The sequence below is a fragment of the Chionomys nivalis genome, chromosome 25 (assembly GCF_950005125.1).
Source record: "Chionomys nivalis chromosome 25, mChiNiv1.1, whole genome shotgun sequence".
NCBI classification, from domain to species: domain Eukaryota; kingdom Metazoa; phylum Chordata; class Mammalia; order Rodentia; family Cricetidae; genus Chionomys; species Chionomys nivalis.
The window spans coordinates 21,864,008-21,888,494 of NC_080110.1; the positions used below are offsets into that span (position 1 = coordinate 21,864,008).

Below are 24,487 nucleotides of genomic sequence, written 5' to 3' on the forward strand. Positions count from 1 at the left end.
TGGCTTATTTACCTTTCTGTCTAAAACAATACGTCAGTCATTCTCAAAACGAGGTTTTAGGTTCTTTCTGCTGTCATCGCTGGCAGCGACCTCCTTGGGCTTTTCTGACAATGGCAAACCGAAACCCGAAGCCGTGTGGCGCCAGGGTTTCTGCGTGGGTTGTGGGTTTCTTCCCCCTCAGCCACGAGTGGTGGGGAAAGCAAAACACTTGGGGAATGAGGTGTTTTCATAACGTCATTTGTTTAGTCTAGATGAGGAAAGTTGCTCTTTCGCGACAGGAAAGCTGTGGATTCCAGATGCTGGAACTCCGACCGGAGACTATCCTGCACCGGGGGGTCCTGCATCCCGGGAGTCCACCTAGAGGGTGGCGGGAACCCCGAGGGGCGACACCGACCTCGGTGGCTCCGGGCTCAGGAAGTCCCAGACGCGGAGGGTAGGAACGACAAGGGATGGGGAGGAGAGGGGAGGAGACGCCGGTGCGGTGCGCGGGAAGCCGCAGGAAGAGGCGGGATTCCGGTCTTTTGTCTCTCGGCCAGGACTCGGAATCCGCTGCCTTAACCTAGCTCAGCGCGCCGGGGCGGAGGCCCGCCGAGAAGCCGCGGGGCGTGGCCGGGAGGTGGGCGGGACGGGGCGAGACCACGCCCCTCTGGGAGTCTTTAAAGGCGGGCGCGCGGACCCCCGGCTGGTTTTTGTGTCCGCTCGAGGGTTTCCTCTGTCCTGTCCTCGCTAGCTCCGCCCGCCGCGTGCTCCCGCCTCCCACTCGGGTGAGTCCTAGGCAGCCAGCCCGCCGCCCTGCGAGCGGTCCCTGTCATCTCCACCCCTGCTCCTGATGGTGCTCCCACCCATCCTCCTACTTTTGTCCCATTGCGGGGTCCTTCTAGCACGCCTGCTGTGTGCTATGGCCATCCCTGCCCTGGGACCTCGTGTCCTTGGGGCAGGTAAATCATCCCCCGTGACCTTTAATTTCCGATCCTGTTCTCTGGGGTAGAGGCCAGCTGGGGAGTTTCTCGTGGCCGCCCATCCTTCATTTGGAAGCCTCAGGTTCCCTCCTGGGGCGATTCTCCCATGACTTTGGGTAGGAGGGGGTTAGAAACTCCGGGTCGCGGTCCTGTACCCGGAGTGTGTGGATGAGCAGCCCAGCCGACTTTTTCGGAAACTAGGTAGGTACTCTGGGGTGGCTGGCGCCTCCCCAGATACCCAAACCCCAGTTCTTCCCCTGCGGCATAACGGAGCTCCTGGCCATCGCCTTTGTTCGGTGGTCTCTGCCCACCATCACGGAATCTTAAATGTAGAAGAAACCATAGTGGAATTCCAGTTGATCATTCCTAGCTTTCCCCGGTACTTTCTACCTTTCAGGGACAAACGGGAATGCAAAACAGCTTGGTTAAGAAATGCTGCAGCCGGTCTTAGAAGTCACAACCTGGGTTCAGAGCTCGATTCTGGTGTAGGCATTCCTGGGATGGAGGGGAATGCTCTCGAAACTTCTGCCCCCTTGGAAGCCAGGACGTTGAATTGCGTTTGTTTACACGATTGCTCAAAAGTTTGACCTGTTTTGTTTGGACTGCAAACCACGTACATTTTTCTACTTTATAAATGTCTTTTAATACAGAAAGCAAAACATACGGGTTGTAGTAATTTTTTAACTTGGGCACCAAAAATAGTTTAGTTATCGACTTTCGACTTTCCTAATCTGTGTTAAGTCTCTGCTTACATAAGCATCAAGAATCCAAAAAGGACAAACACAAGGTGCATGATACTTGTACCCAGCTTCTTCAAAAAAGTTAAAAGGTAGATTTCAAAAGAGTCACACAATCTCAAAACTGCATCCGAGTGATATTTATTCCTATTCTCTTGTAGTTGTTACTGATAATTCCATCACCGCTTCTCAAGACTTTCTGTCCCCTGTACTCTTTTTATAACCAGGTAGCCATAGAAGGGTATATCCCAAGGACTCCTGGGATATACACTTGGAGCACTGTTTGTTTAGTTATCTTGAATATGGTTGGAGCACACTAGTTAACTGAATAAAGAAGGAAGGAGAAAATGAGGTGCAGGTGTGGGGAACCAAGAGGTATTCGTTAACAGATTTTGTCCAAAGTTCTTGCCATAAATTGTTAGCAGATCCCTCCCAGTGTTTTCAAAACTTTGGCTGACAGGGAGTGTGCTAAAGACCACACTCAAAGCAGTACTGATTGGAGGACTGTCCTGGTGAAACTGCACCATTGTGGGCTTGAGGAAAATTGTATCCTCGTCAAAAGATAGCGTAAATGTTGATACAGAGGAGGGGCACAGCAGAAAATGATATGCTAGGTCCAGGCATAACCCTGCCAATAAATCGCTACGGAGAGCTCAACTCCTTAATGTTTGTTCTGTTACAAATATGATGAATCACATGAAATAAAGAGAAGGAGACCTCTAAGGGAGAGGAAACAGCATGGGGAGGGTAGAAACGAAGTGGGGAAGGGTTTGATGCCCTTCACAAGTTAACTGACTGTCTGGTCTCAGTTACTTCCTCTTATGAAATGGGTGTAATAGCATACTTGTTAGGGGTGGGGTGCAGTAGTGAAAGGGTGGGAGGTGAGAAGGGTGTGTGCGTGTGTGTGCACACGTGTGTGTAAATCCAAGGTGCAGTTCCGTGTGTGTGTGTGTGTGTGATGTGTAAATCCCAGGTGCAGCCCAGGGGTGTGTGTATGTGTGCATCTGTGTGCTCCAGGTGTGTCTGTGTGTGTGTGTAAATCCAATGTGCAGCTTCAGGTAGGGGTGTGTGTGCGTGTGCGCGCACACACATGTGTGTGTAAATCCAAGGTCCAGGTGTGTGTGTGTGTGTGTGTGTGTGATGTGTAAATCCCAGGTGCAGCCCAGGGGTATGTGTATGTGCGTGTGTGCATGTGTGTGCTCCAGGTGTGTCTGTGTGTGTGTAAATCCAATGTGCAGCTTCAGGTAGGGGTGTGTGTGTCTGTGTGTGTGTGTAAATCCAATGTGCATCCCCAGGTGTGTGTGTGTTGGATTCCTCATGCCTTTAGATCACATCCTGCACTTTTCTGAAACTTGAAATGAAATGGTTCTTGGTGGAAGTCAAGAGAGAGCTTCCACCTGAACCGCATCTCCCAGTCCTCCCCCCCTGCAGACCTTCAGAAGTTTCCTCAAGGCTCCATCCCTGCCTGGACTGACATTTGCTTGCCACTTCTTGGGTTCCATTGGTTGGGTCACCAGGCATCCTCTCTGTGCCTTGACTTCCTGGGGATCCTGTTTTTGTGACATGGGCCTTTTTTTCAGTCCTGTGAAGTATCTGGACTCTTCTCCAAATGTGTGCTTTTTTGTTTTGTGTTGTTTGTGGTCCTGGGGGGTCGAACCCAGAACCTTGTGAGTACTAAGAAAGGTCTCTGAATGGGGTTATTTTTCATTTTGAGACATGGTTTTGCAAAGTTTCCAAGGCTGGCCTTGAACTTTAGATCATCCTCCCAGAGTCTCCCAACTAGCTGGGATTGCAAGTATGTGCTACAGTGCCTGGTCCAAAACCTTTTAAATTTATAAGATACAGTGTGTAGGACTCAGTTAACCAGTCCTCAGATTTAGAGGAATTGTATTTCTTACATTAAAAATCAAGGTCTAGAGGAGAGTTTCTCATTCGCATTCTGGGGAAGCAAGGCACAATTTCTGATTGTTAAATTTTATTGCTGTAAGCCATAGAGGAAGAACAAACCATGGTGTGTTGTGTGTGAATTACTCGCATTTTTTGATCCTGTGCCAACAGTACTAATTGCTTTGGATTAATAATTGAAGATCAGGCAGATTATGATACATGCAGGTGAAGGGACGTGACAGTTAACTGTAGGGAAGGTTTCCTAGTGGCTTCACTAGAGAAAAATGAAGAGAGAATCGAATCCATGAGAGCAAATACTACAGTCTTTGCCATAGCCATAGATGACAGTGTCACCGTTTCTTTGTGGCTGGCAATGAGCTTTGTTGGTGTTCTAAGTCAAACCGGTAACTTTGCTTTCATAGTGGATTCATAGTTAATATCTGTCAGAGTTTCCATCCATAAAATGGGAATCATGGTCAAGCCTACTTCAGTCGTGAGGATTATTAAATTAATAAACTATTTAACATAAATGAATATGGTAAATATTACAGGAGCCTTTGTAATTTTATAATTACTTCTACCTGCTATGTAACAGACACTATAGTAAGGGGTTTGCATATATTGTTTAGTTGCAGAACTGCTTTATGATATAAATAAGCATGATTTTCATTTTTAAAATAAGAGAACTAGCAGATAAGATAGAATCAACCTTTAGTCATTTGCCAAATAAACAGGAATCTCGGCATCTAAACAAGGTCTCACTCCGTGTAAAGATCATGAAGATGATGAATTGTTTGAGTCGTGGAGAATCGGGTCATATTCCCTGACCGCGGATTGCTCTGGCATATGTTGGGGTCCAGAGATTACCAAGCTTACAGCGTAGCTGCATTTAACCATAGCGCGTGACTGGGCAAGCACCGTTCACATCCGCGTCGAGGATTTTGTCGTACTCCCGTTGAAGGCGTTGTGGCAGTGTGGACATTGTTTAAAAATGGAGAGGCCGGGTTTATTCAGGTGAAGGAGGTTTCTTTCCGAGGTGAGATTAGACTTGGAAAGTCACAGTTTGAGTGTGCATTGACGTCACTGAATGGGTGAATTCTGGGTGGGCAGGAATAGATTCCTGTGCGTACCATGTGGGAACTCAAAGACGGAGAACTCTCGGTGGTTCGAATGATCTCAACCTTTAATGTTCTTGTGGGGGGAAAAAGGAATAAGCAAAAATAAAAAGCGGGGTTGTTTTAGGGATAGCTTCAAAACCTGAGTCTGCTTTGCTACTTTGGAGTTCAGTGACCTCAGCAGTCACGCACAGTTGAACTTGGTGCCATATCCAGGCCCAGTAGTGTTTCTGAAGAAAAGGGGGCCTGAGTGGAGTTGCTGATGCTTTTCCAGGCCCTTTCCACATGCTGCTTCATTAAATCCTCCTCTCTTTCCAAATTACAGTTCAGGAAGTCGCAGCTCAGAGGTTAAGGACGTTGCTAGGATCACAGAGGTGGTAACTAGCTCTCAGACCCAAGTATTCCAAATCTTAACCTCATTCATTGCGTTGTACCAGAGTGTCAATAAGAGGTCTCGAGGTCATGTGTACTTCAGTTTCCATGGCAGACATTGTTACAGTAACCTTTACTGCACAACCTGGGCTGAACTCAATCTTCCTCAGAGAATCCACTGTCAATGGATATGCAAGATAAGACTGATTTACCAGCTCAGTAAAATTAAAATCATGCTAAGAAATCTGTTTATATAGTTTATGTGTCTGTGTGTGTGTGTGTGTGCTGTAAACATGTGAGCTTGTGCCACAGACACTTTGTGGACTGTGTTGTGCCACCAGCCCTGTTTATATACTTTTAAAAATCATTTTACGTATATGGATATTCTGCTTGTATGTATGTATACCACAGGTGTGCCTGGTTCCCAAGGAGTCCGGAAGAAGGTGCTGGATCCCTGGAAGTGGAGTTACAAAAGGTTGTAAGCTCTCATTTGGGTGCTAGGAACTGAACCCAGGTCCTTTGGAAGAGTGCTTATAACCATCGAGTCACCTCTCCAGCCTGTGTACAAGTCTTTGCCGCCAAAGACCAAGTCTCTAAGAAACACTCTCCCATGTAATTGTGTGTGTGTGCGGGGGGGGGGGGGGTGTTTGCCCTTGGTCAATAGTATCTTTATTGCTGTGTACTTTATGTTTTTGAGACAAGGTCACCCCGGGCATGGAGCTCTCCATTTTTTTAAGTTGGGCTGGCCGGCTAGGAAGTCCCTGAGAGCCTATATCCTTCCACCCCTAACTTTGGGATGGCACCACCACCTTTTTATGTGGGTGCTGGAGACCTGAACTCGGGTCCTTCCTCATGCCTGCGCAGCCGACTCTTTGCTCAGTGAGCCATCTCTCCTAGCCCCTAACTCTTTATCTCCAGCTCCTAAACCAATAGGTGGTATAATGGTTTATAATGCCTTGGTCTGGTTTGGTTTGGTGCTCTGCCCAAAGTTGACATCTCATGCCTGTGACGCGGGTGCTCCGTGAGGTCCACTTTCGGCCCCCCAGGATGTAGTTGTGGAATTATATTTAGATTGTTTCCTAAAGAACAGATAATAGCACACTTAGAAGCCGCCTCTCCCCCAGAGGAACCTACATACAGTAATGAATTCAGACGTGAGCTGGGTGAGGAGGGGAGGTCAAGCGCCCTCATGGGCAAGGGTTAGGAGGATAAAGAGAGAATGGACAGATGAGTATTTGTGATGCAGTTTACACACTCCTCCCAGCCTGGTGGCCTAGGCCCAACATCCCAGCTTCTTGAGAGGCTGTGTCAGGATGATCACAGTTGAAGGCCTTCCCAAGCTAAGAGCAGGTTCCCAGCCAGCTAAAACCACTTGGTGTCTTAAAACTTGTAAAAAGTGAGTATTAGGCTGGGGAATACAAGTCAGCATGAGCCTAGCATGTGGAAGGCGGGAGGTTCAGTTCCTAGTAACCCACACGAAAGTTGAATATTGTGAAATGAAGCCAGACACGGTCATTTGGGTGTCCGCTGTGAAAACCTTCTCCTACTAATTCTCAGAGCCCTGCAAAGAAGGTACTGCTGTCCCCGTTTCTCAGGAGAGCAATGGCAGACGCCGTGTTGGCCACACTTCATGATTACTCAGTCAGGGTTTAGTGTTGGAGGGCCAGTGTGAAGATTTGGCTTTCTTAGAAGGAGCCAGATGGAACGGGTAGCGGGTTACCAAGACACGAAGGAGCCATTCTTGGCTCCGCTGTGTTTACCAGCTGGAGCAGCAGCAGAAAGAAGTCTTGAGACTGGGACGCGGTGAGTCTAATCTCTGTTTCACAACAGCTTTCAAATATAAGCTTTGCCAACAGCCGTTGTACTAGGGCGGTAGCACTAATTGATATCCTTTAACGAGCCCCTCTTTCCCCAAATGGGGCTCAGGATGAGGCTGGTTTGTGAAAAATTCCCCCTTTGAGAGAGTAGACAGTAGCCAGGTTTCTAGGGTAACGGCGAAATGTTTCGTGGGGAAGCATTTAAAATCTGGATTTATGCGCAGCGCCACGCCAAGACGTTAGTGTCAAATCAGGTGACTTACAAACTCCCAAATGGGGGACACGTCCACTTAAACACACAGGTTCGGCTCTTGGGTGCCAACTACAGAGCCAGCAGTGTAAGAATGCCTTGACCCACGGCGCAGATGGCTCATTGGTGAAGAACACTTGGGATTTGGTTCCCAGGACCCACAAGATGGCCCCAAACCAGCTCTAATTCCAGCTTCAGGGATCTGTTGCCCTCTTCTGGCAACTACAGGCATTGCATCCATGTGCTGCTTAGACATCTGTGCAGGCAAAACGCCCAAATATATGAAGTAAAAATAGGTCTAAAAAAAAAATCCCACGCAAACATGATGAATGACTTGACCCATGTGGTCACTTTGGAGGTCTCAGTAGTTACCTAGAGAAGGGCAACTTCACACCAGGTGAGTCAGACTTAGCCTCCGGTCATGGCTCAGAAGGATAAGTCTCTCAGATTTGGATTGGCGCGTTAGACCTAGGAGAAGCAGGAAGGAAAGGTTTCACATGTGCATTTCAGCCAGTCTAATACAATGGGTAAATTCTCATCTTGGAAGTTAAGTGAGAACCCAAGAAGACGACGCCAAGCCGAAAAGGCCGGTGTTTGGCCTGCGCCGCAAGACGTATGGGAAGAGGGATTTAATTTGCGCTCTCGACATTCTGTAAATGAGCCCACAGGATCGGGGAAAGGCACGCAGCCCAGATTGCTCAGCGCAGACCCAGCCTGCTCTGATTAATAGCAGCTGTTGTAGAGAAGCGCAGCCAAAGGCTCGGAGGAAAAATGAAGCCTTGCCTTTCTTAAAAATATGCACGGTGACGCCAAGAGTGACAGAAACGGAAGGTTAACCTAGATTCTAGAACCTGCCAGATTCAGGTCCTGTAGGTGGGAGCTCAGACCAAACGTGTAAAGTTGAACTTCATTTCTGTAGACAGCCAGTGCTGTAAGTGGGACCGTTGTTCTACTTACTCATTTTAATGTTCAGAGATGAGGTTGGCAAGGGACGGTCGGATCAGCTAAGGGCTTCCTCGACTGTGTGGTTGTGCCGCTATGATGTTGGGAGGTTGCTCCGAGGGTTTTCTTACTGATTGTCGGATTTTATCTTGGCAGTGTCTTGGTCGTGAGAAAAGTACCCTTTCCAGTTTATAAGACAAGCCCAGCATTGCACACACACACACACACACACACACACACACACAAAAGTCCAAACCAGCCTGTCTCCCTGCTCTATTGCAGAATGGGTATACATACAAAACAGGGTCGCAGGGCAGGAAGCGCAGCTGACTCTGCTGCCCATCTGCGGTCCTGAAACTGAGTACAGAAATCCCACTGAGGCTTTCTGGTGATGCTTTTGCGTACACTAGAGAAAAGATTCTTCTAAACTCCTTACGGAAGCCCTTAAGACGGGAGGGACTTTAATGTTAGACACAGCCGTATGAACAAGTGGCAGAAGTGGGAACGCTACTGACGTAGGAACAGAATATATTCCTGAAATTCCTGGGTATTTCCTGAGTTAGACATAGTCACACTTGGCTGCTGTGGACGCACAGGGAAGGGAGGATGGACTTAGTGGTGAATTTAAAGTCCCCATTACCACATAGAGAAAGGGACATAACTCCTTAAGACAACTAAATTCAGACTGCTTTTCATTGGAGAGAAAGAACAACATAAATATTCAGTTGGCTTTCTTTCTTTCTTTTTTTAAATATGTCTGAATGTTATTCAAGGACAACTTAATCGGACTTTGGTCTTGCTGTTTCCTCATTGAGACCTCTCCAAAGATGGATAACACAATCAAAGAAAGCTGGCGAGCAGGGTGAGATGGAATTGTGTGTGTTTAATATGAGGGACACACCTTGATCGTAGGAGTGCCTCAGCAGCCAAGCGATCACCTATACACCTGGACTAGACCTCTGTACTCCTTAGGACTCATGAGGGAACCTTGGGCAGATGCCTCTTGCACCCGTGATCATTGCAGAACCCAAGTGGGTAACCTTCCAGACAAGAGCACTCAGTATCACTGGTGGTACTTCAGAGGCGAGCCAATGCAGGCTGATGGAGCTTGCTCCTATTTTGTGTCTTGGGTTTATAGTCAGGCGTAAGTCTCAAGCAGGGTTGAAACAGTGAAGGATGAGACACCATCAAGAGGAAAGGCCGAGTGGATGGCTTCACAGCAAGCCCTTAACAGCTGTAGACCCATGGAATGCTTTTATTCCTGTCTGGGCGGAAGTAGCGTTTGTTTTGTTGTTGTTGCTTTGGTTTTTTGCAAATCGATACCTTTGGACTTAGTGGTCGCGAGTGATGTTGGTCCTGTTTTTGTGTGGAGGAGTGTTGGTCTTGCTCACTTCATAGAACTGGTTCTGATCTCACATGGCTTGAAAATCAGATTTAACGGCTCATATAAGTGAGGCGATCAGGAGGAGCTGGAGTATAGCCAGATCAGGGGTTGAGAGACTACGCATGTCTCTCTTCCTTTCTGTTGGCTCCTTAGGCTCTTTGTTTACGGTAGCCAGCACCCCATTTTAAAGCACGGTTCTGGGTTCCCCTCTCACTGAACTGGCCTGGCAAGAGGTTTGGTGTTCATACCTGGTTGAGGGTTGCCATAGTGTGAGTGGTTGCTTTGGTCCAGAATGCGTGTTGTAACCCAGTCCCCTCTGCGACAGTGCTGGGAGGCAGGGCCCTGCACAGACACTGAGGACTAAATGGATTAACACCACTATAAAAAGGTTCCGGGAGTGGGTTTCCTTTCTTGCTCTTCTGCTATGCAAGGATAGTGTCTCTGTACTGATGACACTGTCTTAGAAACAGAGACCAGGGTCCCACAGCAGACGCCAAGCCGGCCGGCGTCTTGTTCTTGAACCTTTTCGCCTTCAGAACTCCCAGAAATACATTTCTGCTTTTGACAAGTCATCCAGGCCGAATCTGTTACAGCAGCCCCAAACAGGCTAAGACCAGCAGAGCCAAGGCCGCGGAAGTGAGTGCACTCAGGCTGTGTGTGGTGATGCTCTACACAGAAATCCTACTGACGTGACCTGTCTGCCTCAGCGAATGACTCTGGCATGATCCCAAGCTCCTATAGGAGACACTAGACCAAACAAAGACGCTAGGGTATCCGGATTGTTTCTTAGCAGACACGGCACATGTCAGTGTTTTGAGAAAGTCCAGATACGTTCTGGTTGGCCAGAGCCCGTGTTTGTCTAGCTCAGCACGTAAGCCTTCCTCCCGCCTTGGGGCGTGGGGCTCATCCTTTCTCGCTGTTGCCGAAGATACGCGTCTGTCCCTAAGCCCCCACACTGTCCGTCGTCGCTGGATCTGTTTGCCTTGCCTCCGTTTCTTGGCCCAGTTGGTGGCCTGTTATCATGCACCAGGAGTGGGTTTTTCTAAAACAGAAGCACTGTCATTCTCAAGATGAGTTCATTGCCTGTGCACACTCCTGGCCATCGTGGCAGTACACTCATTCTTTGTTTTGGTCTAGTTTCCTTTGGTATCACATACCTGAAGCTGGATTACACTATCAAGGAGCTTGTTTCGGCTGACACTCCTGGTGGCTGTGAAGTCTAGGGCTGGTTACCACAGAGCTACGCCCTGTCCCATGTGTGGCAGAAAAGTGATAGAGTAAACAGGTGTGTGTGTTCGTATAGAGAGGTGTTGTGTAACAGCCCTCTGTTGGGAGAACTAACCTGTTCCCTCTGTAAGTGTTAATAGTGGAACCCTCAGAAGCCAAGTGCCTACCGCTAGGAACCAGTCCCTAAAGCTGCCACCCAGAAATTCCAGGAGTCTGGTGGACACTCATGTCACTCGGTAACCATATAATCACGTTTCCAAATGCTCGCCTGAATTTTGGCTTGAACCGGTCACTCTGTCACTGAAGAGGGATGCTCTTTCTATGCTACTCTGGATCGAAGTTTTGGGTGGTATTTCCAGAAGAGGGACAAGGTACCCACTGCAATGATAAAGGTCTCATTGGAAAACCGTATAGAGTTCTGGAATCACCTTAATGGCTCTAAGGAACCCATCCTCTTTCAATGTTAAAGATGGAAGCTCCCCACCTCCCCCACTGATCAGGACTTCCGTGTGTTCTAATTAGGTTTATATTTGTAAGGAAATGTCAGCTTTTGTAACCAGCCATTTCCTAGAGAGGGAAGAAACACACCCAGGAATTTAGCAGCAGGCAAACGGCTCTAAATACCTTTCACAGAAGGGAAAGCCAAGGAAAGGGTGGGGGTTGGGAAAAGGGATTGTTTCAGTGCATTGGTAGACAGCAGGCTGACTTGGTGCACTGGCTCAGACAGCTGAGAATGCTGGCATTCAGAAGTCGGGCCATTAGCGCTGTCCCAGGAGGCCACTTTGTTAAGGGGGATTAGAGATGTTGTCTGTAATTCATAAGCGGTTCGGGCTTAACCTTCTATTTCCCATCACAGCAGAGCATGCTTGTAGATTGTCCCCACATACTTCCAGTCCCTGCAGAGGAGGGACTTGGTCGCATTTTCTGTCGGCCTGACAAACCTGCCAGGGTGGGAAAACCAACTGTTGGCTGGACTAGGGGACTTTGGGGTCAGTGAAGCGCACCACATCTTCCTTGGCAGCCATCCGAGCCATCCGCGGGACTCGATGCTTGCCGTTGTCCTAGCCACAGTCAGCGATGCGAGCTGTCGTTGGATGAACGCTAGCAGGCGCATAGAAGCATGTTCATCGCTTATGTACTTTACATTGTAAAGAAATTAATGTCTTTACCCTGAACTAAACGTGTATGTAGCAGATGACTCTAAGATTTCCAGCTGAGGTTTTAAAGGGTTCATTAAGAAGTGGGCGTGGGAGGGGCAGTGTCTGTCCGTCGCGCCCCCCCCCCGCCCCCGGGTTAATTCCTGTGGATTCTTGCGGCTTATTCTGCATTCTACTTTGGTGACCTGACTCTTCCACTGAATGCAAGTCCTTTGTCTCCTAGAAAAGAGAGACTGCCTGGGCCCGTTTCCTAATGAGAGCTATAATTTGGGAGAGATGGGGCTATGCTCAAAGGACGCAGGCCTTTGAAATACGTGGTTTATGAAGGAGCACGACCTACGCGGTCTCCTGGCTTAAACAGCCCGTAGGGAACTTGTGAGACAAGCGCAGGGCATCCTAACGCATCTTTTGTTCCGCAGAATGCCTGTCTGGGGCGGTGGAAATAAGTGCGGGGCCTGCGCGAGGACCGTGTACCACGCCGAGGAGGTGCAATGCGATGGGCGGAGCTTCCACCGCTGCTGTTTTCTGTGCAGTGAGTATGGTCCCCCTTCGTCTTTACAAAAGCCGTGTCTAAAAAGCTCCGGTTTACCTTTGGAGGGGAAATAACCCTAGCTAAGAGTGATAGTTTAGAGTGTCAAGTGGTTTTTACGTTTTAGTCTTAGGACACCGAGTGCCCCGCCCTCTCTTCTGGCCACTTGGCCTCTGCAGTTGTTACCCTGTGTCCCTGCTTCAGTGAGGACCTGGTGGCAGCTGGGCAGTGGGGCAGCTACCGAAGTTTCTGGCACACCCTGTGTGCTTGGCTTGGTTTTGATGAGTAAGCTGATCTTTCCCCATTTCTCTTCCTCCTGGGCTCCTCTCTGACATGTTCTTAGCACACCAGAGGCTTTGAGCTGTTTCTACGGAAGCTCACATTTGACCTTCTATGGTATTGTTAGTTACTTGTGGTTATTGGTACCCTTCATTTGGGAGAAGAGTACAGGTCACCAAGTGTCCTCTGGGCATGATGGGAATTATCATTGTTTGTTAGGTGCATGGTAGGAAGTATGACGCACAACGACATATATCTGTGTGTTCTGAAGAGTAAACACCCCATAATAAGAATCAGGAACAGAGAAGCCTGCTTCCAAGCCATAGCCTCATGGCTTGAGAAAGCCTCCTCCCCATGAGTCAAATGATGGGAGTTTCCTTAATGAAGAATTTCATGTGAGCAGAGACCTGCCTTGTTTACAGTGTTACCCCATGGAGAGTACTGTACGGTAAACACAGTTTAACATACACAGTCCACATCTTAAGCATGAATCTACTGGTCCAGGCGTGGTAGCATAGACCTTTAAACCCAGCAGTCAGGAGGCAGACATGGGCAGATCTCTGAGTTTGAGGCCAGCCTGGTCTACATAGCAAGCTTTTGGAGGCATTGAGACCATGCCTCCAAAAGCTGCTTACACTAATTAAGATTTAAACTTTAGGAAAACGCTTTCGAATGTGGCTTGTCTCGCTTCTATGGATGCCAGCATTCAAGCTGTCTGGACCAATGTATACCCAGCATGACTGCTTCCCAGAAAAAAAAAAAAAACTAACAGAACTGTGCTTGCAAAAAGGAGAATGATTACACATGCCTGTTTTGTTTTTGTTTTCTTTTTTGTGACTTCATAATGGCTGTTCCTCAGATTTGGTCGAACTGTTTCTTTTCCGAGGCCATTCTGTGATTTCTTTTTAAAGGGAATCTGTATTTCAAGAGGCACGGAACTAAGCAAAATGTTGAAACTTTAAAATGCAAAGACTTTAGAAATCGGTCTCATTTTCTTTTAGGTTAAGCCCCAATAACAAAATCAGTGTTTAGTTGCTGTCTGTCAGGTTTTTCGCTGGCCAGCTTTACTCTTTCCTAATACTCAGCTGACTGAAACCTTCCAGGGTAGCTCAGGGTCACCCGCAGCTCTGTGAGGATTCCCTGCAGAGCCGAGGGCTGAGGCCGACAACAGCACATGGTGGTTTTAAACCTGTGCTGGGGTAACGTTAGCATGAATGGGCGTTTTTCCTGTTTGTCGTCTCGAGTGTTTCCCAGGCAAGTGCTCTATTTGTGAGCGATATCCCCAGCCCTAACATACATGGTTTTGTATGAACTTATGCTGTGTTAAGGCTTAAGGGCTGGAGGTTAATATCTTCTAAGCAATTACATTTTAGCATTGAGCCTAAAGTCCATAGTAATGGCCATTTATTCTTCTAGAGAGCACTTAGTCTAAGATATTAGAAGCCCTGGCAAAGCAGCCAGCCAGCCAGCTGTTCTTTTGCTTGCTTCCCCTCCCCCCCACCTTTTTAAGGGGGTAAAATTCCTCTCTATTCCACTAAGCTTTAGTTTCCAGCTGCCTGACTATGCCACCAGTGAGTTCCCGCACAAGGTTTTTTTTTTTTTCTTTTCTTCCTCCTCAAGCTGATTTGAAGTTTTAGAAAGTGAACTAATGTCTGCATAAAGCATGATGACATTTGGCAGTTTTATGAAGTGGGGTATGTAGAAATGTCTTGTGGTAAGCTATCCATCAAGAAAGAATGCATTCTCCTTTGAGACAGGGAAAACAAATGCCGGCTTCAAACCGCTTGATAAACCACTTGATGAGTCTCAGACCCGCTCATCCCTGCCAGGGAAGCTGAAAGAATGAGGGTTTTTTTTTTTTCTCATTCTAGACTACAGACGAAATCTAGAATTTTGGATTTAAATATTCATCTGGAATGTGCTTTTAGGAGAGAGAGGGCTGCAGAGGCAACTCTGAGGCGCTCACTGCTCTTGTTCTTTATCGGGTTGTGAGGCAAACATTTGGTTATGTCAAGGCAGAAAGAATGGGTGCTAAAGGTTGAGAGGAAGGTTTGCTCTCAACAGGCAGGTTCTGTGCAGAATTTCAGCATCAGAAATTCTGACATTCTTGTGAAGCAGGTATCATACATACCACAGAGGAAGGCTATTGAATCTGTAGGTGAAGGGGCTGCTGGACCTTTGGGAAACCATAGGATAAACTGTAGGAGGGAGACAGCCTTTGCCATTTGGACACACCCACTGTTTTAAGATATATATGTTATATCTTATATAACACACACACGTGCACACACAGATCGTTAAACAGTGGTTAAAACCTAACTTCCCCCACTTAGTGGTTTGCAGGAAAAATCTAGACAGCACAACGGTGGCGATTCACGATGACGAGATCTATTGCAAATCCTGCTATGGAAAAAAGTATGGCCCAAAAGGCTATGGTTATGGCCAGGGCGCTGGCACGCTCAACATGGACCGCGGCGAGAGGCTGGGCATCAAGCCAGAGAGGTAAGAGAAAGCTTGCTATTGTCTTAAAAGTGGGTAGAACCATTGCTATTGCTCGGGTGCCAGGAGTCTGGGAGTGTCTACATATTTAGCTTAACCTAAGCAAGCAAGATGTACTATAACCTCTACCAAACGCTAATGTAAACCCTGTGACATTCTAACGTCAAGATGTTGACAGTTTTGAACTTAAAGTCTTAGTGTGTATTGCAGGGACTTCTAGCCGTGGTTTTATCAGAAAAATGTAAGTCTCAAGGAAAGTGACTTAAATTAACATTCCATAGCACTCTGCAGATCAAATATCATGAAATAAGTGTCTGAATAATGAGATGGTTCCCATATGCAATTGAGCGGCCCATGGAAAGTCCTTAGTCACTCTTTCCTCAGGAAGTTACTGTCCTTAACGTAAAAATTGAAACAACTTCCTGCTTCATTTCATGTTGGGTAATTTCATGTGGAATTGCCTCTCCCTGTTCCCTTTCGTTCCTCTTTCCCTGATTGTGGACTAGGTCTCCAGTATGGTCCAGGAACCGCCACTACAGCCCCTGCAGGCACTGTTAAAATGTGCTGTACTTTTTACACTCGCCTTTTAAGCGCAATCCTGATTCCTAAGGTTCAATTTCAAAAATTTTTTTTCAAGATACATGCTACCTCTAAAACTCCTAGTCAGTGAAAACTAAATCTATCCAAGACTCCCAAAGTCAGTATTTGTGCCCTGATCGGAAAAGTACGAGGACGCAAGAAGCTCTCTTCCTGCTGTTTCTCTTCCTTTCCAGCAGCGAGCAAGCTGTGCGCATGCCCAAAGTCCCGCTCTACCCCTGCCTCTTCTGTCTTGGCGGGGCCATGTTCTGCTCTTCCTTTGGACCATGTTTAAGGACTTCCTTTCCCCGAAGCCTCTCTTAATGACCCAACACCCAAGGCTTGCCTTTTAATACACAGATTAAAGAGCTTCACAGGGGTCTCCTTGAGAGATAGCACCAAGGTAAAGAACACTATCATTAAGGCAGCCAGTGTTTTCAGGCTGGGCTTACGACTTAATTATTTTAGCCAATCAGCAAGTAAATAGCATCCGAGTCCCCCTTTTATTTGTAATATGAAGTATCCACATCCTGTGAAGTTGTTAAAAGCCCAGGAGTTGATCTGTGTAAAGTTCTTTTCTTTAGGCGGGGAGGGAGGGCAAGGTTTCTCTGTGTAGCCCTGGCTGTCCTAGAACTAATTGTAGATAGGCTGGCTGCTAACTCTGACATCCGCCTGCCTCTGCCTTCTGAGTGCTGGGATTAAAGGCATGTGCCACCACCACCTGGCCTGTATAAACTTCTTAATGATATATTTGTAAATTTTTTCTTGGGACTCTAATCTTCAAGTGTTAGATGTCATTTTTAGTAAGTTTTTAAGGATCACCTTTTTTTAAAAAGTAACTATCAGTAGGCTGTGGAAATGTTTTGAATATACACCATTAGGTACAACTGAAGAACCATACTGTGGATTCATACTTTGAATCACACACACACACACACACACACACACACACAATTAAAGACTGCTGTATATATGGAACAATTCTTGTAGAAAACTCGTGACTCAAAAACAGAGTGTAGAGAGATGAAAAGTTATTTAATGAAAAAACCCAGCATTTTGATATTAAGATTTTACATGGCTATGTGTGTGCTTTAACAGTGTATTACAGTGCAGGGCTGTCCTGCAGCCCACCTGACAACCTGTGGCCAAGAGGATGCTTTGCATGTTCTAGTGTGGCTGCTTATGACTGGGGAAAACGGTCGTCCTAAAATGATTCACCCTTATAACCTGTAAGTGGTGGCAAAAATACCATCCTGCCACAAGGAAATGTAAAAAGCAAAACAAGAGTAGCAGGGAAATTTCCAGAAGAATTTCTTTCCCATGAAGAAAATAGTTGACTCACACTTGACCGAGATATACTGAGCAAATATCTGTAAAATATGCCTTCCTTTCCCAGCTATGAATGACTTCAGGCAGCCAGTGCATTTGTAGGTATTTTTAACTCCAGCCAAGCACAAAGCTAGCAGTGATCGGGTGGACGACTGTGGGGGAGAAAAACTGTTTAGACTAAGGCGGTGCTAGGGATGGCATTCGTAAATTCTGTTCACCCCCTGGGAAAGATACTTAAGTTCCCGGTTGGGCTTGCCTTTTGCTAGTACCAATGAATCCCTACACAGGCTAAGTTCGTCCAGCTGCGAGCACCTGGGCTATTACGTCTTCCTGCTGCCCCCCTGCGCTGCGGCACCCTGCAGGCTTCTGACACTGCCAGGGGCTAGTGCTCCTCCTAAGCTTAAGAGGACATTTGGGGAAACCTGGCCTCATTCTTTTTCCATTTCCTCAAGTGCTCAGCCACACAGGCCTACAACAAATCCAAACACTTCTAAATTTGCCCAGAAATATGGAGGTGCTGAGAAGTGTTCCAGGTGTGGGGATTCTGTCTACGCTGCCGAGAAGATAATCGGAGCTGGAAAGGTAAGCTGCCATTTCTAGCTGGTAACGGTAAGCCCCTCACCCAACCCCATCCCTACTCCCCCCACCCCTACCTCCTGCACTCTTCCCCCCCCACACACACACACACCCGGCTCCATTTCACACTTAGGCAATGTGTTCCGGCTTAAGATTAAGCTTCTCCAACTGAATTTCCACCGGAATCACTAATTTATGGACGCAATAGCCATGCTTAACCGTCGTGTTTAAAGAAACTCTTTTTCATCATTTCTCTATTTTAAAAGGCCCAACTGTGACCACCCGGCTCGGTACAGGTTCTGCAGTGCGATCAGGGCCAGTCCATCGGATGCTCAGTAGATACCTGGCCCTGGAAAAATACTACTTAGCTCCTTCAAGCTGCTAGAGTTTCAGTCAGGAAGGTGCTAACTTCAAAGCAGCAGACTGGGTTTGCAGCAAGGCTAGAGCCTGCTCGCTGGCAAACAGCCCTTTGTGCTGCCCAGGAGGGTCAGGTCTAGCACGGGGAACTTGCTTGTGGGTTGATGTTCCCCAGCCATTTGCTGCACTAATCAGACCAAAGGAAACAGGCCTCTTGGATGTCCTAACACATCTGTCTCTTCCAGCCCTGGCACAAAAACTGCTTCCGATGTGCCAAGTGTGGGAAGAGTCTCGAATCCACAACTCTGACTGAGAAAGAAGGTGAAATCTATTGTAAAGGTAAAATTCCTTTGTTTCGGCTCTTCCTGGGTAGCGTACAACCTTCTAGGCTAATGAGGCATCTGATATCAAAGAGATGGAGTGTAGTGTCACTGAGGCAAGAGGTGTACGTGGCGCTGACCGGACCCTCCCAGTCCTGTGTGTAACTCCCCCAGGGCTAGGAATCTGGCCCAACAGTAAAGCGCTTAGGTAGCGCATTCCCAAGGCTGAGCCCTGCCTCCCCAACGGTCTTTTGACTTCCTGCTTTAAACCAAGCATACAGACATATAACTTAGCTGGGCTTGCTTGTAACTCAGCAGGATCTTAACTGCCGTGGCCAATTCCTGGCCTTGCTGCACACAAGGGTGCTTGTAACAAGCACACGTTGTATCTTAAGCTGACCTCTGACAGAGTCTACAGTTTGCTTTGAAATGTATGGACATTTGTGGTAAGCAATGGCAGCAACCGTTAATGACCTCTCGACCACTCTCCCTCTCCTTTGTAGGGTGCTATGCAAAGAACTTTGGGCCCAAGGGATTTGGCTATGGTCAAGGAGCAGGGGCCCTTGTTCATGCTCAGTGATGGTGTAAACCCAGAACGAAGCCCCGCGCACACCGACTCGTCACTACCAAACACAGATGACTTTACGGCACTCACTACTGTGAAACTCCACCAGCCTGCGGCACTGTGCGTCCACCCCTCTCCCTGCACAGGCAGGCCGGACCCGGCAGCGCTGCGCCCCCGCTCGCTGATTCACTAGCATTTAAGAGCATTTCTTTTACGTTTGAAATAAAGTTTCGGCTTGATTTGGGTGCCTCTCTGAGTTAACCTTCTGGAAGAGTTGTTGTGATTTCAGTGGGAAATCACTTGGTTCCTTCCTCCGGTGGACACAAAACCATCAACGTGTTAAATAGACAGACAATTTAAGCACTAGGCTGACACCTGCACTGTGCAAGTTGAAAAAAGGTTTTAAAAATCATCTTTTATTTCTGAGAATAATTGGTTGGGAGTAGCTTGGGGTGGGAGTGGCCTATGCCCTTTTGAAGGTGTGGCCACTAGCAGGTTTCCATGCTCGACACCCATACACAGGGGCAGATCTTTTTATCTGTCAAGATGTCTTGACTCATGGTTGCCAGGCATCACCCTCTCAGCTCCTCAGAGCCGGCCGTCGGCACTTCAGCTTCTCTTCCCTTCTGCCCATTATAGGCTGCTGGTCATTACTCTTCTTTGTTGAGGCAGTTCCCCAAAGCGTAGGTGGAAATCGTCTACATTAGTATCACCTGGGTATTCACCGAGGACTAGGGAGCTGGCTCAGTCAGTGTGCAAGCACAAGTGTGCTCAGGTCCCCAGCACCCACTGGTGAAGCTGCTGCAGTCTGTAACCTGGGGTTGGTGGGAGGAGTCCCTGAGCTCACTGCCCAGCTAGCCCAGCTGAACTGATGAGCTCCAGGTTCATCTGTGATCAAAGCAAACACCCCATATCAGCCTCTGGCCTCCGCAAGTCCCACTGCCCTTAGGACAAGGCTGCGCACGTGGGGGAGCAGGGTCTCCATTCCTCCCATAGGAAGGTCTGTAAGCAAGGCATAGCGGGGCTTTGGCTAATAATGCACTTTACACAGACGGCTAGTACTAAACTGAGCAGTGGCCTGGCCTTGCCTAACAAATTTTAAAATCAAGACAAAAAGACAAACTTTTCCACATAACTTAACTGAATTCCATAACAAAGCTCAAAACACAATACAAAAATCTAGCAGCAATAAAAAAGTTACTAGGCATGAAAGAAGGTGGTAACCCACTGAAAACACCATCAGTAATGAGGATGGGACCACCCAGTCACCAAAGTCAGCAGACAGCTGAGGAGAAAAACGCCAGGAACACCTTTATATTTTCAAAGTGTACAGAAGAGAATAAACTTCCAAATCAGACATTATAGCAATAAACTACAAAGTACAAGATGAAAATACCAATTAATAGTAATGGAAGGTTAGACCCTGAAGGAAAAATTATCAGCTAGTGATGGAAATTATGTAAACAGAGAAAAGCATTTCAACAACCGTGGAAGTTGGTGCCCTATAAACAGGACCTGCTACCCTGTTACCCCAGTGAGTAGCAGGCACTGCCTACTGCCTAACTGAAATATCCTGAGAAGGGAAAACAGAAAAATACTTGAAGAATGACTAAGAAATTTCCAAATTCAGTAAAACTAAATTGACAGAACCAAGGCAGCTGCAAATTTGGTAAAAACTAAATCTAAATATCTAAGCCACAATGAACCTTTTTGATGATATAAATGCAAAAAATTATCAAAATGTCATCTATTAAAACTTCATCAAGCAAAGTGTGGTGATTTAAAATCCCTGCTACCTGGGAAACAGAGGCAGGTGGATTCCAAGTTCCAGCCTGGGCAACAAAGTAAAAGATTCACTTATAGTCATTAGTAAACAGAAACTAAGCGAGTCTGGCTTCCTGGAGTGTGTGACTAGCCCAACACTGGTGCTTTACTCACAACTACACATCTTCTATTTTAAAAGTTACAAATATATTTAACAAACATGTAAGCACTTTGCGAATGAAGCTAAGGGCGGTTTTCTAACAAGCCTTGACCCAGGATAGCTCAGATTCCTCAGATAATTAACCTGAACCAGGCTCCCCATCACAGAACAGGCCTCCCGCAGCAAGGGCTGGTGGTAAGCAATGAAGGGCACATGCCATGGAGTGGAGTGCAAATCGCTGTCCCTCGAGCACTTCTGTTCCATATCACAAACTATGACCTGAGACTGCTCCTGAGTCCAGGCGCTGAGACTGCAGGAAACACATGAATGATGGGCAAGAGTCTCACCACAATTTTGCCTTTTAAATTTTCTGTCATGCCTAGCACCTGAAGTGACCAGAATCAAAGTTTCATAAGTATCATTTTGCAACATTTTATTATAAGGCTTTAGACATACTTATAATCAAAATCCAGATTCATACATTTCCTGAGGTCCTCATTAACTCCAGAATCCAAAATATACGGAAAAAAAAGTCTCCTTTTGAGAAACGAACACACACAGAGTTTAGAATATCACCAGTTTTACTCACTTATGTAAATTCCCACAAAATCCTGCAGCACTCGACTCCAATCTGATTATGATAGAAATATAGAATATTTTCATATCAGTTTCATCGCTTTCTTCGAAGTAAATTGATCAAACACCACATTTAAGAGTCAATATTTATTTTGATTAATATTTTACAAAATTTTGACAGGTTTAATTTATGTAAGGAGGACTAATTTATTAAACACTTTACAAGTTTTACTTTTCACAGAGTAACACAGTAAGTAGCAAAATAATACTTGGCACAGTTATAAATAAAGAAAATATAAAATAAAAACATTCATAGCTTAAGTAAGATGCGTTTTTATGCCTAGTATTTAAAATAAACTACAAACAACAAAAATATGGATGAAAAAACTCCAAAGAATTCACGTCCAGAGCTGAGAACCCAGCAGAGCAGTAAGAGCTGCCCCAGAGGGCCACGTCCACACGGCCTGAGAGCGCGAGCGGGTTAAACTGTTGCACACAAGCCACAGAGTAAGGAACGAGCAGATGCACGGGTGCCTCCAGACCATCTGACAGTGCTGGTGCAGACGTCATGAAGACCATGAAATGGTTAGTACTAAAAGCATCTCCTTGTAAATATTTCCCACGTAATTACACATCTACAGGGTTTGTCTGCTTTATTGAGAAGCATCTCTTCTATACGGAAAGAATATTGTACCACAAAGAAAACATGGTAACAACATTCATATTCAAACAGAACCACCATAGTCTTTAACTGTTGATAAAAATGTATCTGATAAAAATTGCAACTGAGTCTTCATGTGAAGTGACTCGAAATACAAAATTAAAACAAATCCTAGCATTTTATAAATAACCTTTGAATTTAAAAATTACCTAAATTTCCCCCCATTATTAGCCAAAACTAGCAGAGACATTTGTACAGCTAACCAGTTTTTTTACATCCTATGACAAAATGGTACAATGCTATGACCACCCCACACCCATCTCTTCCCTTTTCAAAAATAAAGTACATATGCCAATCTAATATTGAAACCTTAAATACAATAAGGGTCATTTTGGGTGGGGTGACTTATGGTCAAAGAAATTACTATAAAAACGGTAGTACTTGGAAATACTGAACATCAACTATATACATCTTCACTGCTCCTCTTACTAAGGCAAGGGGCGGGTATACCACTAGATTGCTTTAATACCTGTAGCCAGTATTTTACAGGGAATACTAATTTTACCTAGCACTGGACATGCAGTGAACTTGCAAGGTAGAGTGCCTATTAACAGTAATATTGAACATCACTAGAAGCTCATTAATATCTCCCTTTTCTTTTTGGTTGGACAAAATGAAATGAGCAGCTTTAAAAACACTAATACATACAGACACAAAGAGAAAACTATTTGATAAATTATTTATATACACATACACATTCTTTACACTGGTCTAGGATCTGCCTCAGTCTGCCCCCGCCCCTATCCCCTCCCACAGGTTGCTCGAACCACAGTTTGCTACAGCATTTAAGAGGACTAAACCCAGTCTCACTGTAAACAACGCCATGGAAGCAGTGACAGTCACTCAGGAGGGTATGGAAATGCTGCAACAGAACTTGATCAGTGCATCACATTGAACAGTAGACTCAAAGACTGTTTCAGAAAGCGTTACAAACTTCAAAACATATTCAATATTGGAAAAATTAAAACAACCCTGGGGCTTAAATTCTACTCTCTGATCGGTCATTAAAGAAATGAATGTCCCGTTAGCTTCTCACTAATTCACATGTGCTATGTACAGAGATCATGCTCCATCTTTAGCTGAGACTCCATTATTTTGTCTACAATTTATTTTTCAGCTTAGAATTGAAAAAGAAGCATATCCACTTATCTCAATTAATATGAATTTTGCATTAGCTTATTTGTTTTGAACTTGTTGAAAATCCACCTCAACTCTTTAAAAAATTGGGCTGTTTGCACATGAAATTAAATCCTAATTTAGCTTCACTGGACGGTATCTGCTAGTATACATTCTATGCAGTGTAACATGCACTTAGTAGGGCTTTAAATGTCAACAAAATATTATGACTTAGTATACTCATGCAAGTGCTTTATTATCAGACCGTGAGACCTCAAAGCAAGGTTTCTAGAAATTATTTCACTGAACTAGAAGAGACCAGCAGTGCGACAGCTGGTGTAACTGAACAGCGAGCACATTTCCGTGAACATTATTTCCCTGTGCCTTTGAGAACACAGTACAGTAGATCTTTAATAAAACCACATGATTTTCATCACAGTATTTACATGTACATCTAAAATGTACATAATACTAGTCATCAATTTATGACAATTCTGGAATAGATACAATACTCTTAAGTACTGCATAATACAATTTAGCCTCCTAACACCAATTTTGCTTCCGTTATAACAACATGTACTCTCGGTATGCCATCTCTAGTAACAGAGTAAGTTCACTTTTTCATGACAAACGTTATGAGAACAAAACCAAAAAGTTGAGTATGCTATGAATTCCTACATTAAGAACCATGAAAATCATTTTTTATGATCTTTATTCTTCCTAGAAGTGGCAGTGTGATCTGTCCATGTTTGCTTTCGTTAGTAAAAGTATTGAAAAAAAGACCATAAAATTCACTGTTAGCCCTACATATAGCATGCTATTTGTTCCAATGATGTGGATTCGAGTGAGAGAGAGACACGGACAGACACAATCTTCAGGCACCACTCAGTAATATTGTTTCATAGGATAAAGACACTGCTACACAAGCTGGTACCCAGATCCTGATATTTGGTCATATTCTATAGTATACTGCCTGGTCCAGTCCACGATAACAGGACGAAAGAGGCCACAGCATCGAAATTCAAAGAAGTCTATAATATTCCTTACACATCCATGGCTAAAATCAGACCCCAAAAGAAAGGAGAATTCAGTTAGTACGAATGACTTAATATAACTTTTCATGTTAACATTTTCTCCTAAGCTTAAAATAGACAGGTGATCATGTTTCTCCTCAGCTCTACCAGTATTTATCTTATTTTTGCTAATTTAAAACACTATACAATTGTACTTTAAAGTGACCCAACTACTTCACTCCAACGCCCTAAATACTATT

At 45.6% G+C, this 24,487-nt stretch overlaps 2 protein-coding genes across 4 annotated transcripts in view; one reads left to right on the forward strand and one right to left on the reverse strand.

The window, feature by feature from the left end:
• The first annotated feature begins 414 nt into the window (after window positions 1-414).
• On the forward strand, window positions 415-19,116 carry Csrp2 (cysteine and glycine rich protein 2). 2 transcript variants are annotated; one of them, XM_057757883.1, is made up of 6 exons: window positions 415-433; window positions 12,267-12,379; window positions 14,989-15,157; window positions 17,512-17,641; window positions 18,238-18,331; window positions 18,816-19,116. In XM_057757883.1, exons 2-6 carry the CDS (start codon window positions 12,268-12,270, stop codon window positions 18,890-18,892), a joined length of 582 nt encoding a protein of 193 aa, XP_057613866.1. In that variant the 5' UTR covers window positions 415-433; window position 12,267; the 3' UTR covers window positions 18,893-19,116. The 2 variants fall into 2 exon arrangements, with proteins under 2 accessions (XP_057613866.1, XP_057613865.1); XM_057757882.1 differs by lacking the exon at window positions 415-433 and adding an exon at window positions 646-764.
• Window positions 19,117-21,245: 2,129 nt separating this feature from the next.
• The window catches only part of Zdhhc17 (zinc finger DHHC-type palmitoyltransferase 17), a 62,587-nt gene continuing 59,345 nt past the window's right edge, over window positions 21,246-24,487 (reverse strand). Inside the window, exon 17 of one of the 2 annotated variants that reach the window (XM_057757594.1) lies at window positions 21,246-24,271. In XM_057757594.1, the coding sequence (XP_057613577.1) occupies window positions 24,133-24,271 (139 nt within the window). In that variant the 3' untranslated portion in view covers window positions 21,246-24,132. The remainder of the gene's footprint in view (window positions 24,272-24,487) is intronic. The other variant, XM_057757595.1, reaches the window with a different exon arrangement.

Excerpts from the sequence above, each read along its gene's own strand:
- Csrp2 (XM_057757883.1), top strand. The coding sequence starts at position 12,268 with ATGCCTGTCTGGGGCGGTGGAAATAAGTGCGGGGCCTGCGCGAGGACC. Across the intron at positions 15,158-17,511 it reads CTGGGCATCAAGCCAGAGAG|TGCTCAGCCACACAGGCCTA; the intron begins GTAAGAGAAAGC and ends CATTTCCTCAAG. Across the intron at positions 17,642-18,237 it reads AGATAATCGGAGCTGGAAAG|CCCTGGCACAAAAACTGCTT; the intron begins GTAAGCTGCCAT and ends TGTCTCTTCCAG.